The 16179-nt window shown below is 46.3% G+C and overlaps 1 protein-coding gene across 1 annotated transcript in view; it reads left to right on the top strand.

Annotated features, from left to right (window-relative positions):
• The window catches only part of LOC137536780 (zinc finger protein 850-like), a 69159-nt gene that overhangs the window by 28637 nt on the left and 24343 nt on the right, over positions 1-16179 (top strand). Inside the window, exons 7-8 of the mRNA XM_068258983.1 lie at positions 6016-6701; positions 6854-7373. Coding sequence (XP_068115084.1) covers positions 6016-6701; positions 6854-7373 — 1206 coding nt within the window. The remainder of the gene's footprint in view (positions 1-6015; positions 6702-6853; positions 7374-16179) is intronic.

Below are 16179 nucleotides of genomic sequence, written 5' to 3'. Positions count from 1 at the left end.
CTTTACCGACAAGAAATCAGCTGGTCTAATCTCTGTCAGAAGAAGTGGGCGTGGTTACTCCTTGTTTGCCTTTGTGAATTGTGTAATTACTGAATGTTAGACCAGGTCTGAAAACAGGTCTAAAACCCAATCTACACGATACGATTCTTTGTGCGATTTGATTACGATTCTATTTATATATCCAATTAAATCCGACATGTCCGATCGGAATTCGATTCGATTTGCCATTTCAAAACAATGGTAAATCGAATTGAATCAAATCGAATCCCGATCGGACATGTCGGATTTAATCCGATCGTAAATAGAATCGTAAAAACCGCACAGAATCGTATCGTGTAGATGGGGCTTAAAACATTACACCAAACCATCAGTAGACTAAAAACCATCTGTAGACTCGTCTAAATTACTTAGTGAATTAAGGCCATTGAGGAAAAATGGAACACAAACTAGTTCCCAGTAGGACTGGCTCTGAACATTTATCCATCATGTTACATGTCCAGTGGTATAACTATGGAGCTTGGGGCCCCCGTGTGAGTTTTACATGGGGCCCCAAGCACTCTATTGATATGGAGCCCAAAAAAATCCTATCAAGGACAGCTGCAGTGTCAGAGAGGTGTAATCACAGTAAGGGCTTGTTCACACCTAGGGCTTGATTCACAAAGCCGTGCAAACTGTTTAGCATAGGTGTGCTAAACAGCACGTGAAGTGCCGTTCGTGGACTTTTGCGCACGCAAAGTCCGCGATCGCACGAAAAGTCCGCGAACGGCACTTCACGTGCTAACTGTTTAGCACACCCATGCTAAACAGTTTGCACGGCTTTGTGAATCAAGCCCCTAGAGTGTTTTCGCCTTTTTTGTGAAATTGCCCTCAAAGTGCTTGTGCAATGATTCCCTATGAGAGTGGTCACATCTGAGCGGTTCGATTCCGATCCACTCACCAAAGTGCTGCCTGTACCATTTTTGGGGCGATTTTTATAATCGCAAAATGCTTGAAAAAAGAGCTTGGTATAGTGATTTCCCAGCACTTTTAAGAATAAAGACCATGTATTTATTATTTTCCGGGTCAAAGTGTTCACTTCCAGACTTGTCAGGAAGTGAACAAACAAATTGCTTAGAAAAGTGCTTAAAAAAAAAAAGGCAAGGTAAGCACTGGGAGAGGGGGAAAAAAATCACAAAATTGAAAATCGCTGGCATCAGCGATTACACCAGCGTTTATATACTTTACATTGCAGAAACACTAAATGCCAAAAATGCGGCATGTCCTGCATTTTGCGATTTGGTAATCGCAGTCGCTCCAGTGGAATTTGGCCCATCCATTAACATTAGCTGAGCGTTTAGGAAAATCGCTAGTGGTTTGAATTGCTCCCTAAACGCTCATAAAATCGCTCTAGTGGGTTCCAGCCCTAACAAAGCCTCAGAGACACAGAGGTCTCCTTAATCCACTTTGGATGAGTATAGCACATCAGACACCCCAGAGTGCAGGCAGCCAGAGACTAGTGTTGTCCGGATCATGAACGAATCGTTCATTTGATCCGGATCTTTTTTGTGAGTTGAATCATCCGTAACATCACAATGAACGATTCGGTTCACAGTGGATGTCTGCTGGAAGAAACAGGAACTGCAGCTTCTGCTGAGCTGTAGAGATGGGAAGTTCGGATCTTTTCAATGATCCGGATGATTCGAATCGGATCATTGAAGAGATCCGGATCTTTGATCCGAATCTCAGGTCATTTTACTACCGGAAGCATTCGGGGGTGAAATGACTAGCAGGACAGGTCTGTGGACAAGAGAAGGAGAGGGGGTGGACACACAGAGAAGGGGAGAAGATGGACAGAGGGCAGGGAGTGGACAGAGAATGGAGGAGGGACGAGCAGAGAGCAGAAACGTTTGCACACAATACCCACATGCTGAAGTCATATGCTTTACATATATTTCACCTATATGTTCATCTGTACACTTTGAAAGAAAAGGTCGCACAGTGAAAGAAAGCATTCCCAGAAGATAAGTGCAGCTGTGCCGAGTGCAGGAGGATTATATTACGCTGCAATCACACTGTCTGCAAAGTTACTGAGCTGTGCTGAGCCAAAAGCTTCCAATGTGTTCACTGTGCACAACTACGGAACAGCCAGCCTATAATGGGCAGCACATTGCAGCCAGTATGTGTGCTCTACACATATCTGGCAGTGGCACCCATGTCCCCTCTACCTGTCCCTGCAAGGCTGGCTCCCCTCCAACAGAGCGATCCATCTCTGCTCTGCTTCCAGGACCCCGCTGCTACCCGCTGAGAGGGGGCGTGTCGCTCCTGGCCCCGCCCTTTTTGCGATCCGAATCACTCATTTTGATGATTCGGATGATCGACTCATAAAATAGATTCGGATCAAAGATCCGAATCGTTCATGATCCGGACAACACTACTGAGCTGTGAAGAGTTAAGGTGGCCACTAAAGGTTCAATTTCTAGCAAAAAATCGTTCGAGCGATCAGAAATTCTGATTGGACGAAAAATCGTTCACTACACCATCAACTAACCAATCATTGCTTCCTATCTATCACGACCAACAAGAAAATCCAAATTTTGGTTTGACGAAAATTCAATCAGACGATTGTTTTTATCATCGTTCATTATCGATTGTGTCCACCAACTGAGATTATTTACAACCAATCCAATCAGAATTTCTGATCGCTCGAATGATTTTTCGCTAGAAATTGGACCATTAGTGGCCAGCTTTAGGGACTCTGGAGTGAGAGAAGCAACTCCTCCCAGCTCACTGAGGGTGAGGGATCACCAGGGCCGGCCCGCCCATGAGGCGGGGTGAAACTTTTGCCTCAGGCGGCACTTCTGGAGGGGCGGCAGCCGCCCGTCTGTGTGTGTGGGGGGCCGCCCGAGCTGGAGGGGATAGCGGGCAGGAAGGGGATATTGGGCCTAGCGGCGGGGAGGGGGGTCGGACCCCCCCCTCCCTCGCCTGGGTCCCCCGTCCTCCGCTCCCCTCCAGCTTTAGAAGTGAGGTCGCTGGCTGCAGCTATATTGTAAGAGGCAACGGGCGGGGAGGACTCACCTCTTCCTCGTTCCAGTCCGAGCCTGCGCTCCACTGACGTCACTTCCTGCTACGCCGCAGGAAGTGATGTCAGTGGAGCGCAGGCTCGGGCTGGAACGAGGAAGAGGTGAGTGATCCCCGCCCGTTGCCTCTTACAATATAGCTGCAGCCAGCGACCTCACTTCTAAAGCTGGAGGGGAGCGGAGGACGGGGGATCCAGGCGAGGGAGGGGGGGTCCGACCCCCCTCCCCGCCGCTAGGCCCAATACCCCCTTCCTGCCCGCTATCCCCTCCAGCTCGGGCGGCCCCCCACACACACACGGCTTGGGGGGGGGGGAGGGGCGGCGATTTTTTTGAATTTTGCCTCAGGCGGCAAAAAGTCTAGGGCCGGGCCTGGGGATCACATTACAGCAGCAATAAGCAGCAGCTCTTTGGTTACAAAGTTAATAACTCCTAGTCTCACACGCCCACTATCACTGCTGGCCATGTGTACTCTCACACCCCCACAATCACTGCTGGTGTAATGTCTGATTGCGCTGCCCGGAAGCTCCCTTCCACACCGAGTAGCACGCATGCTCAGTGTGAAGTTAATGATGCTGCTGGAGGTAAAATACTAAATATGTCCGCTCCCATACCTCTTACACTCCCCAAATTTTCAGGGTAGGGAGGGGATCCCCCGAACGACCTCTATGCCAAATTGCAGCCCCCGAGCCCCGCTGGTTCAGGAGATAGATTAGAGAAATCTAACTCCAGCAGCATCATTGTATAGGAAATGTGGCCGCACAGTCTCCTACTGCGCATGCGGGGCAGCGCAAATCCACAGGCAGCGTAATCAGACACAACACTGGCAAGGTGAGAGGTATTTGGAGGCTGCCATATTTATCTGCTTTTAAACAATACCAGTTGCCTGGCAGCCCTGCTGACCCTGTGTCTCTAAAGCCCTATCTACACGAGGCGATCCGGCGGCTCGATTAGCTGCCGGATCGCCTCTTCCGCATCCCCGCGCGTACCCCGGATTCGATCCCCCCGCTCGTCCCCGCCCGGCGCCGCTTATCTTCCGCTCCATTCCCTGCCATTGTCCCTTCATGGGGAACAAGCAGGGAATCGGCGGTGGCATTTTCCGACCTGTCGGATCTTATCAATCGCATCGCCGCCTCATCTACTCGTGTAGATGAGGCTTTATACTTTTAGTCATAGACCCTGAACAAGCATGCAGCAGATCAGGTTCTCTGACTCAGGTTTTACTAATTTGCCATATGCTTGTTCCTGGGTTTTGACACTACTTATGCCAGCTGATCAGCAGGGCTGCCAGGCAACTGGCATGGTTTACAAGGAAATAAATATGGCAGCTTCCATATCCTTCTCACCACAGGTTCCCTTTAAAGGACTTTCGAGGCCAAATAAAAAAAAAAGTTAAATACCTGCATCATATTTGAAGGCACGGAGGACACCATCCGCGCCCTCCGTGCCGTTCTGCCGGGTCCCCACCGCTCCATAGGTTGGCCCTAGAGCTGCGCGGCCAGCTCATGCGGCCATGTTTGTAGAGGCAGGAGAGCCTGACCCGGGCCGTGAGGTCAGGAGCCGGCCCGGGGGGCTATTAACCGGCGGGGATCCGGCAGAACGGCACAGAGGGCGCGGACGGCATCCTCCGTGCCTTCAAATATGATGCAGGTATTTACGGTAACTTTTTTTTTTTATTTGGCCTCGGAAGTCCTTTAAAGGAGTACTGTGGGGTTTTTTTAAAAAAGAAAATAGGAAACTTGCCTGGGGCTTCTACCAGCCCCCTGAAGACATCAACTCCCGCGTTGTCCCTGCAGGATCTTGCGTTTGCCGCCACCAGTCACGGTGTCATCACCGCGGCTGCACGGCCGGGACTGTGCATGTCCTCGTTTCTGATCGCGTCATCGGGAGCTCACTGTGCAGGAGCTGTGCAGAATGCTTTGTACTGCGCAGTAAGTCTCGATGACACGATCGTGAGCGAGGACACGCGGCCATGGCTGCGCAGCTGCAGTGATATTTGTCTAGTTAGACGAATAATGACACCGTGACCGGCGTCGGGGAATGGAAGATCCTGCAGAGACGGCGCGGGACTTAGTGTCCGTTTTTCTTTTTTAAAAAACCCACAGTACTTCTTTATTAGATCCTGTGTGTTGCTGTGCTGCATACAGTACACACAACAGAAGGAGATAGAGACAGGAGGAGTAATGATAGATGTATGGGTCAACTCACATGCAACTATGAAAATAATAACACATTACAAAATTGGATTCAAAAAACGTTTTAATTAACACAATAATAAAATAACAATGTAAAAGTACAAAAATGCAAAAACTGTTTTTTCTTCAACATAAACATACTATTCTATAAAGGGAACCTAAACTGAAAAGTTCAGACTAACCAGCAAGCTCATGGTGAACCAGAACTCATTGGAGTGTATGAGGAGGGGCTACAATGGTCCTAAAAGCCCCCTTACTAAAATACTAAGGAAAACAAGAGTTTGCTTTCTTAAAACAGAAAGAATTTGCGATAATTCAGGTTGGAGTGAGCTTCACTGCGGAGTAAGTGAGTGAGCATCACTGCGGAATATATGCAAATTAACCATTGTTGCCCTTAGAAGCTAAACACACCTCCAGAACCACTGGAATGCAATGATGTGTCATCCTGTTAATTTGTACAGAGCCATAATAATCCAACATGCATTCAGACTGTTTCGGTTTGTTTGATCCTCATCAGAGCATGGCATGGATTAATTTGGCTCTATGGAGTAGGGCTTGTAACACCGAGACGTACAGACTAACCAGCAAGCTCATGGTGAACCAGAACTCGTTGGAGTGTGTGGTGGCCCACATGCGTGAAGATTCCAATTAAGGCGTCTGCTACTGTCTCAGATCTAAGGGAAGACAGTGCCACTGCCAAACTTGCTAGCGGGCACACGAGAAGTGGCTGACGACTTGAATGTCAACCCCATCTTTCGCACTCCCAGCAAGCCAAAGTGCTAAACACCTATAGGCACACATTCTCGGGAACCCCTGGGCAAACCACTTTAGCAGTCCACAGGGTAGATACGGGGACCCACAAGCCCATACGGCAATTCCCCTATCGGACCTCTCCGGAGGTGCAGGCACAGATGAAGCAAGAGATTGAGGAGATGCTGCAGTTAGGAGTCGTACAGAAATCCTCTAGTCCATGGGTTGCACCGGTCGTGCTGGTTCCCAAGAAGGACAAGACCACGCGGTTCTGTGTTGACTACAGGAGGCAGAATGACATCACCACAACCGATGCGTATCCCATGCCTCGAATCGATGAACTGCTAGATCAGCTGGCCTCTGCCAGCTACCTAACAATCATGGACTTGAGCCGTGGATACTGGCAGATTTCCCTCGCGCCTGACGCACGAGAGAAATCGGCATTCATCACACCCTTTGGCCTCTATGAACTTACTGTGATTCCTTTCAGTATGAAGAATGTTCCAGACACCTTTCAGCGGGCTATGAATGACCTGCTGGAAGGAATGCACGGTTTTGCGGTTGCATATCTGGATGATATCGCCGTATTCAGCCCAACCTGGGAGGACCACCTTCACCACCTAGCACAGGTATTAGAAAAATTTTCCACTGCCAATATGACCGTAAAGCCCAGCAAATGTCAAATTGGCATGACCGAAATATAGTACCTTGGACACCGAATTGGAAATCAGCAACTGAGGCCTGAGACAGGAAAGATCGATGCCATCCTGTCATGGCCACGACCTGTCACCAAGAAACAGATGCAGGCTTTCTTGGGACGGCAGGATACTATAGACAGTTTGTTCCAAACTATAGCACCCTGGCCAAACCCCTGACTGACGCGACGGGTAAGAAACAACCCCAAACTCTACAGTGGACCCCACACTGCGAAGAGGCCTTTCGGGCCTTGAAGGAGGCACTGGCTAGTGCTCCCATCCTTCAAGCCACAGACTTTAGCTGTCGGTTTATCGTGCAAACCGATGCCTCTGACTTTGGTCTAGGAGCAGTTCTCAGCCAGGTGGATGCGACAGGAAACGAACACCCTGTTGTCTACCTGAGCCGAAAGTTACTCCCCAGGGAAGTAGCGTACGCTACAACTGAGAAAGTGTGCCTGGCGATTGTGTGGGCCCTCCAGAAGTTACAATCGTACCTTTATGAACGGACGTTTACGGTCATCACTGACTATCTGAATCGCACTGCGGGAAGCAACGGGAAACTCCTACGTTGGAGCCTGGCGCTACAGCAGTACGATTTCACGATCCAGCATAAGGCTGGGAGTCGCCACCAAAACACAGATGGCCTTTTTCGCTGTGGCGAACCCTATAACACCAAAGGAGTAAGTTGCTCAGTTCAAGGCATTGTGGGAATGCCTAGCCCTACCGCAACAAGTTCAGGGGGAGGTGTCACGATTTTGCGAATGCCATTGTGGCAAGCGCATGTAAATGCGCCTAAAATATGATCTGAAGCACCCCTTTAAATTTATTAGCCTGTTTGTAGAAAACAGTGTTGATTTCAGCCCAGAATTCTGCTGCACAGGGAAGAGATGTATATCTCTCCCTGGCAAGGGAGCCATAAAGCAACAGATCCACTTTACAGTCATTGTTTCCTAGAGGGAGCCCCAATAAACAAAAAAAAACAAAAAAAACAGAGCATTCACAAAGCTCACAAATCTACTTCAAAGGTATTGATAAAAAGAGATATGGACAAGAAAACATTCTGCATGTTCAAGCCAGCCACACATTAGAGGAAATGATGTGGTGTTTATGCCTCCCTAGCTAGGGGTCCATAAACCATGATGGCAGAGTCACTGGTTCCTACTACAAAGAACTTCTGATAAGAAGCAGGATACAGGAACGCATCCTAAAATCATTAGGTGACATTCCTGCCTGTAGCCTGTCCTGCAGATACCCAGAGACATGTCCCTTAATGAGCTTTTGATATCCTATTTCACAGTAGTCCATAATTCAATGGATATTGCGGAATCGTTTGGGCTCAGTGGTCCACAACTCGCAGGGCGTCATGCGACCAGCGCATCACACCTCCTGAGACGCTAATCGATCACATAGTTGCCTCACAGCCTGAGATATCGATTACATAGGCAGGGAAGGTGTCACTCCAAGTGAGTTTGATATCGATTGGTTCAGCGCATGATGACAGAATGTAAAATGATGGCTTTTATATGATTTGTCAGATATCCGCTGAGTTATGGCATAATTAGAGAAACTACCAATTATGTCCCTCAGACAATAGGGGCGGACTTCAGCAGCCTGAGGTCAGATTGCTAAGGGTGGAGAAACCTCTCTTGTTACCATCCACACACCCTCTGGCAGAGAGATGGTTAAAAACCGACTTGACACTCAGCCTGAGGGGAGACTCCAGCCATCCTTTACCATCATGGATTTGGCTGGATTATAAAAGGACTAATATCTAACCCACAGAACTTCTGTTGGACTTTATATCACAAAGGACACGGTAAAGGCTCATACACACATCAGACTATAGTCTTTGGAAAATGAAAGATCACAGACCAATCTTACCACCCTTCATTTAGTATGAGAGCCAATACCTTCACAGTCTTTTCTATGTAGCTGAACTCCCCATCAGAAAAAAATATTTGCAAGATGCTGCACTCACAGATGCTGTACAGACACAAAGGGCTCTATTCTCAAAGACTTCCCGCATGCGGTAAAGTACATGCGGGAAGTTTGCACCCAAAATACCGTCAAGTTTTAATTCTCTAAATTTTCCGCATGTTTTTCCCGCATGCGGAAAAAGTGTGGTAAAAGTGCAGGATTCATACGGAAAAATTTCCGCAAAAGTCGGTATTTTCCGCAATAAAAGATCAATTCTCAAAAATGTTCAGGCGCATCATTTCGCCGTTAATTACCGATTTTTTTTTATCACCTACAAGTAGTAGGTGATATATTCCGCATCCCATTGACTTTAATGAAGTCTGGAGGCTTAAGGGCTGTGCTTGCTGGACTTTAACTTTTTTTTTTTTAAACACTTTTTCATGCGACCTTTTTACCGCATGATTCCCGCATGAATAATGGCTGTTTCCGCACCTTTTTTTCCGCGTGCGGCAAACATGCGGAAAATATTAGTGAATGTGAAAAAAATGCGGGGTTTACCGCTGGCGGAAATATAGCGGTAAAATTTTGCGGAACTTTTGGCTCTTTGAGAATAGAGCCCATAATATCAGTATCTGCAAAAGATCTGTTCCTGCCAAACATTTCCTGCAAATTGCATTCATAGTCTATGAGATCTTCAGATCATCATACACACCTGGTTTAACTGACATTCATCTGCAGATCTGAAAATCCATCCTGGTGGATCTGACCCGCAGATTAATGTCTGTTAAACAAAGTGTGTATGATGATCTGCAGATCTCATAGACTATGAATGCAATTTGCAGGAATGGATCTTTTACAGGAACAGATCTTTTGCAGATACTGATCTTTTGAATGTCTACAGCATGTTTGTGTGCAGCATCTTGCAAAGATTTCTGTCTGATGGAGAGATCAGCTCCATAGAATAGACTGTGTAGGTATGGCTCTCATACTACATGAAGGGTAGTAAGATTGGTCTGTGATCTTTCATTTTCCAAAGACTATGGTCTGATGTGTGTATGAGCCTTAACTTGACAAAAAAAAATGATTAAAAATCGTTCGTCTAAGTGCTGTTCTGAAAAATCTCCGTAAACGGATTCATATCTCCGTAGAGACGTTACCATAACTGTTTTGATATTAATTATTGTTAGTTTAGCTATCTCTAGAAAGGTTGTCAAATTAACCCTTTTTCCTACAGGATTTAGCTAGAGTTAGAATTAGCGCATTCGCACGCTTTTATTGCGGATTGGTGGCAGTGACCTGGCCTCTATATGAGAGCCCAGATTGTATCGATTGTATATACAATTGAAATTGGACTGTGTGTGGACTCACCAACCAATCCAAAAGGTTAGTTTTCCTGCAGTTCTGACTGCCTTCAGGGTTCCCTCAGGGTCTGAGGCTTTATGGTAAATTGCAGCAAAGGGAACAGGAATTGGTGGATGACTGCGCATACGTCACATTGGTGTTTTCCTTAATATTTTAGTAAGGGGGCTTTTAGGACCATTGTAGCCCTTCACACACTCCAATGAGTTCTGGGTCACCATGAGCTTGCTGGTTAGTATGTACCTCTTGGTGTTACAAGCCCTACTCCATAGAGCCAAATTAATCCATGCCATGCACTGATGAGGATCAAACCATCCAAAACAGTCTGTATGCATGTTGGATTATTCTGGCTCTGTACAAATTAACAAGCTGACACATCATTGCATTCCAGCGGTTCTGGAGGTGTGTTTAGCTTCTAAGGGTAACAATGGTCACTCTGTTTTAAAGGGGAACTGAAGAGAGATGTATATGGAGGCTGTCATGTTTATTTCCTTTTAGACAATACCAGTTGCCTGGCAGCCCTGCTGATCCTCTGCCTCTAATACTATTAGCCATAGCCCCTGAACAAGCATGCAGCAGATCAGGTGTTTCAGTGGTTCAGACTTATAAGTCTGATCTGACAAGACTAGCTGCATGCTTGTTTCTGGTTTTAATCAGATACTACTGCAGAGAAATAGACCAGCAGGGCTGCCAGGCAACTGGTATTGATTAAAAGGAAATAAACATGACAGTCTCCATATACCTCTCTCTTCAGTTCCCCTTTAAGAAAGCAAACTCTTGTTTTCCTTAAACTGAGAAGGATATGGATTTCGCCTTTTAAAATAATACCAGTTGCCTACCTCTCCTGTTGCGCCTGTGTCTCTAATTAGCCTAGTACACACTAGCAATTTTGATAGGCCAGTCATTTGTCAATTTTACCACCTCCATGTAGTATGACCATTTACCTATATAATCTGCATAGAATTGAAAATCTGTTTGACCCTCATAATACATGGAGGTGGTAAAATTGACCAATCATTGGCCAATCAAAATTGCTAGTGTGTACTAGCGTTAGCCACAGCCCCTCAACAAGCATGCAGATCAGGTGCTCAACTGAAGTGTGACTGGATTAAGCTTCATGCTTGTTTCAGGTGTGTGATTCAGATACTGCTGTAGCCAAAGAGATTAGCAGGACTGACAAGCAACTTGTATTGTATAAAAGGAAATATCAATATCCCTCTCAGTTAAAGTGGATCCGAGATGAAAAGCTAAATATAACAAGTAACTTTTCTATATATCTTATCTAAAGTTTAGATAGTTTACGCTGCAAACAGCTTCAACAGTATATTATATTTTTTTTCCTGATATACAATGGGAGCAGCCATGTTTTCTGCTCGTCACTATTACACAATTACACATACAGGCAAGCTTATCTGAATGTAGGCATGCTAATCTGCATATTCAGCCCTCAGCCTGTGAACTCCACTCCAATCTCTTCCATTACACAGGCAACTGATCTGTATCTGCACTGCAGCCCTCAGCTTGTGAAAACTCTGCCTCTGAAATCTATAGCTAGTAACACTTTTCCACCTGTCCAGACTCAAATCCCACAATCCCTTGCAAGCGCCAAGGCACTCTGGAGAAGATGTGGGCATGGCTTGTTTAGTTTATAGGAAATTAAGGTATTAAAATAAAACAAAAACAAAAAATAGTATTTGGCATAAGGAGTGGATAAGGCCCCTTGCTTGCTAAACCTCTCTCTTTAGGTGGGGAAATCATCCTGCAGGAGTCTACATATCATGTCTTAAAACAGAACTAAAAGTAAAATATATCACTGAAGTTGACACATAGGGCTCTATTTATAAAACATTTGAGTCGGAAAAAATCGTGGAGGTAAAATACCGCATCGGTATTTTCAATTCAATTCACTTTATTGTCATTGTGTAACACAACAAAATTACTTTTCATGACAACCCCACGGTGCATATAGGGAACATAGTGATAGTAACAAGGAAGAGAAGAAATTATACAAGTATGCCAGGTATTACAGATGTTTAAACAATTTGTACACAGTGTTAATTATTTCAGAGAGGATTCAGAGTTTATCAAGTTTATGGCGGATGGGAAAAAGCTGTCTTTCAGTCTGTTTGTGTGTGTGCGGATTGATCTAAAACGTTTACCTGATGGAAGGAGCTCAAACAGGGCATTTCCAGGGTGAGTGTTGTCCTTGATAGGGCTCTATTCATAAAAAAGTTGTTGCGAGAAAACTCCTGGAGGGAAAATACCGCAGCGGTATTTCACACTTCTGGGTGGTCATTCAAAGAAATCTTGAAAGCTGCGATGCAAGAGCGGAGATCTCCCGCTGAAAGCTGGCGGTAAGCTGTCGGAAGGCATGCGGAAACACTTCAGCCGGCAGAGTCCCTCCGTGCACTGCTCTCTCTGGGAGGTCTGTCCCATTCACTTGTATGTAATCCGCAAAATCAGAGGAAGCGGTATTTCCCGTCCACATACCGCTTCCTCTAATCTTTATGAATGGCCATTTTGTTACTTTTTTCTAGATAAATCTAGAAAAACACTGGAGAAGGCGGAAATTTCTCGCTCTGCTGGGGGATTGTAGATTTTCATGCGGGAACAGCTTTTATGAATGCCCACTTTGCTAAATGGACGGGAAAATCCGCTGTTTTGAGCGGAAAACTTGCGGTAAGGTTTTATGAATAGAGCCCATAATGTTTTTGGCCCTTCTCAAGCCGCGAGTATTATACAAAAGTTCCAGTGATGGTAGTTCAGTGCCAATAATGGCTTCTGCTGTTTTAACAACTCGCTGCAGGGCTTCTCTAGTAGCCTTCGTGCAGCTGTTGTACCAGGCAGTCATGCAATTGGTCAGAACGGTTTCTATAGTGCATCTGTAGAAATTAACCAGCAGCTTCTGTGGGAGGTTAGCGCTCCTTAGTTTTCTCAGAAAGTAGAGGCATTGTTGTGCTTTGCCAGTTAGAGCTAAAGCATTGTCAGCCCAGGACAGGTTCTCTGCGATGGTGACTCCCAAAAATTTGAAGCTGGAAACTCTCTCCACAACCTCTGCATTGATCATTAGCGGTAGGTGAGTAGTCTTTTTGGTGGTCCTAAAGTCCAGAAAATTTCTTTGGTCCTCTAGGTGGTCTTTCATAAAAATCTTGCCAGCTGCGATGCAAGTGCGGAGATCTCCCGCTGAAGGCTGGCGGTAAGCTGTCGGAAGGCATGCGGAAACACTTAAGCAGCAGAGTCCCTCCGTGCGCTGCTCTCTCTGGGAGGTCTGTCCCATTTACTTGTATGTAATCCGCAGGCTTCTCGCTACATCCGAGGAAGCGGTATTTCCCGTCCACATACCGCTTCCTCTAATCTTTATGAATGGACATTTTGTTACTTTTTTTTAGATACATCTAGAAAAACACAGCAGAAGGCGGAAATTTCTCGCTCTGCTGGAGGATTGTAGATTTTCATGCGGGAACAGCTTTTATGAATGCCTACTTTGCTAAATGGAGGGGAAAGTCAGCTGTTTTGTGCGGTAAACTTGCGGGGAACGTTTTATGAATAGAGCCCATAGTTTGCTATACTAGCAGCCAGGCTTGAACAGTAGTGTTGTCCGGATCATGAACGATTCGGATCTTTGATCCGAATCTCTTTTGTGAGTCGAATCATCCGAATCATCAAAATGAGTGATTCGGATTGCAAAAGGGGCGGGACTAAGAGTGACACGCCCCCTCTCAGCGGGGTCCTGGAAGCAGAGCAGAGATGGATCGCTCTGTTGGAGGAGAGGCAGCCTTGCACAGCCACAGGTAGATGAGAGAGAGGGGACATGGGTGCCACTGCCAGATATGTGTAGAGCACACATACTGGCTGAAATGTGCTGCTCATTATAGGCTGTCTGTTCCGTAGTTGTGCACAGTGAACACATTGGAAGCTTTTGGCTCAGCTCAGCACAGTAACTTTGCAGGCACTGTGATTGCTATGCAATATGATCCTCCTGCACTCGGCACTAAACAGCTGCACTTCACTTCTGGGAATGCTTTGGGGAATGCTTTCTTTCACTGTGCGATGTTTGCTTTCAAAGTATACAGATGAACATATAGGTGAAATATATGTAAAGCATAATGATTGCCGCATGTGGGTATTGTGTGCAAACAAACATTTCTGCTCTCTGCTCGTCCCTCCTCCCTTCTCTGTCCACTCCCTGCCCTCTGTCCATCTTCTCCCCTTCTCTGGGCTCTATTCATAAAACCTTCCCGCAAGTTTTCCGCTCAAAACAGCGGATTTTCCCGTCCATTTAGCAAAGTGGGCATTCAAAAAAGCTGTTCCCGCATGAAAATCTACAATCCCCCAGCAGAGCGAGAAATTTCCGCCTTCTCCAGTGTTTTTCTAGATTAATCTAGAAAAAAGTAACAAAATGGCCATTCATAAAGATTAGAGGAAGCGGTATGTGGACGGGAAATACCGCTTCCTCTGATTTTGCGGATTACATACAAGTGAATGGGACAGACCTCCCAGAGAGAGCAGTGCACGGAGGGACTCTGCCGGCTGAAGTGTTTCCGCATGCCTTCCGACAGCTTACCGCCAGCCTTCAGCGGGAGATCTCCGCACTTGCATCGCAGCTTTCAAGATTTCTTTGAATGACCACCCAAAAGTGTGAAATACCGCTGCGGTATTTTCCCTCCAGGAGTTTTCTCGCAACAACTTTTTTATGAATAGAGCCCACAGTGTGTCCACCCCCCTCTCCCCTTCTCCTGTCCTGCTAGTCATTTCACCCCCGAATGCTTCCGTAGTAAAATGATCCAAGATTCGGATCAAAGATCCGGATCTTTTCAATGATCCGATTCGAATCATCCGGATCATTGGGCTCTATTCTCAAAGACTTCCCGCATGCGGTAAAGTACATGCGGGAAGTTTGCACCCAAAATACCGTCAAGGTGGAATTCTCAAAAAGTTCCGCATGTTTTTTCCGCATGCGGAAAAAGTGTGGTAAACGTGCGGGATTCATAAAAGTCGGTATTTTCCGCAATAAAAGATCAATTCTCAAAAATGTTCATGCGCATCATTTCGTCGTTAATTACCGATTTTTTTATCACCTACAAGTAGTAGGTGATATATTCCGCATCCCATTGACTTTAATGAAGTCTGGAGGCTTAAGGGCTGTGCTTGGTGGACTTTAACTTTTTTTTTTAAACACTTTTTCATGCGACCTTTTTACCGCATGATTCCTGCATGAATAATGGCTGTTTCCGCATCTTTTTTTCCGCATGTGGCAAACATGCGGAAAATGTTAGAGAATGCTGAAAAAATGCGGAGTTTACCGCTGGCGGAAATATAGCGGTAACATTTTGCGGAAAAGTTTGGTCTTTGAGAATAGAGCCCATTGAAAAGATCCGAACTTCGCATCTCTATTGAACAGAATTTACAGTGCAGGGAAAGTCCTGTCCTGCTAGTCATTTCACTCCCCTCTGCTTCCCTAGTAAAATGACTCAAATGATTCGGTTCAAAGATTTGGAACATCCGAATCCTTGAAAAGATCCGGACTTCCTATCTCTACCAGAGACCTCCCGCGTAGCAGCAGCTATTGCACTCTGCCTCCCTTCTGATGCCAAAGCACAGGGGAGGGGGCGGGAGAGAGTGGGGGAGGGATCTCACTTCTCAGTGCACAGAAGAGAGGCTCCATACTAGTGCTGGATCCGAGGCCTGGCTGAGCTCTGCATGCCTGTGCTGTGAGTATCTGCTCCTGACTCCTGTGCCCAATCCAAACCTGGAAGTAGCATTAGTGGTGGCTCATTTGTCTAATCTCCTACTATAGAGGCACCACAGTTCCCAGCATGCCCTCCTATAGAAGCACCACGCCTCCCAGCATGCTCCTTCCATTCCATAGCGGCACCACAGTTCCCAGCATGCCCCTTTATAGCAGCACGACATCTCCCAACATGCTCCTTCCCTTCCATAGAGGCACCACAGTTCCCAACATGCCCTTCTATAGAAGAACACAGCATTCTCCTTACATTCCATTGAGGCACCACAGTTTCTAGCATGCCCCTTTATAGAAGCACCACAGCTCCCAGCATGCCCCTCCATAGAAGCACTACAGCTCCTAGCATGCTCCATAGAGACACTACAGCTCCTAGCATGCTCCATAGAGACACTACAGCTCCTAGCATGCTCCATAGAAGCACTACAGCTCCTAGCATGCTCCATAGAAGCACTACAGCTCCTAGC

This window comes from Hyperolius riggenbachi, chromosome 10, assembly GCF_040937935.1.
Source record: "Hyperolius riggenbachi isolate aHypRig1 chromosome 10, aHypRig1.pri, whole genome shotgun sequence".
Lineage (NCBI taxonomy): Eukaryota > Metazoa > Chordata > Amphibia > Anura > Hyperoliidae > Hyperolius > Hyperolius riggenbachi.
This window is presented reverse-complemented; position numbering and strand designations above follow the sequence as displayed.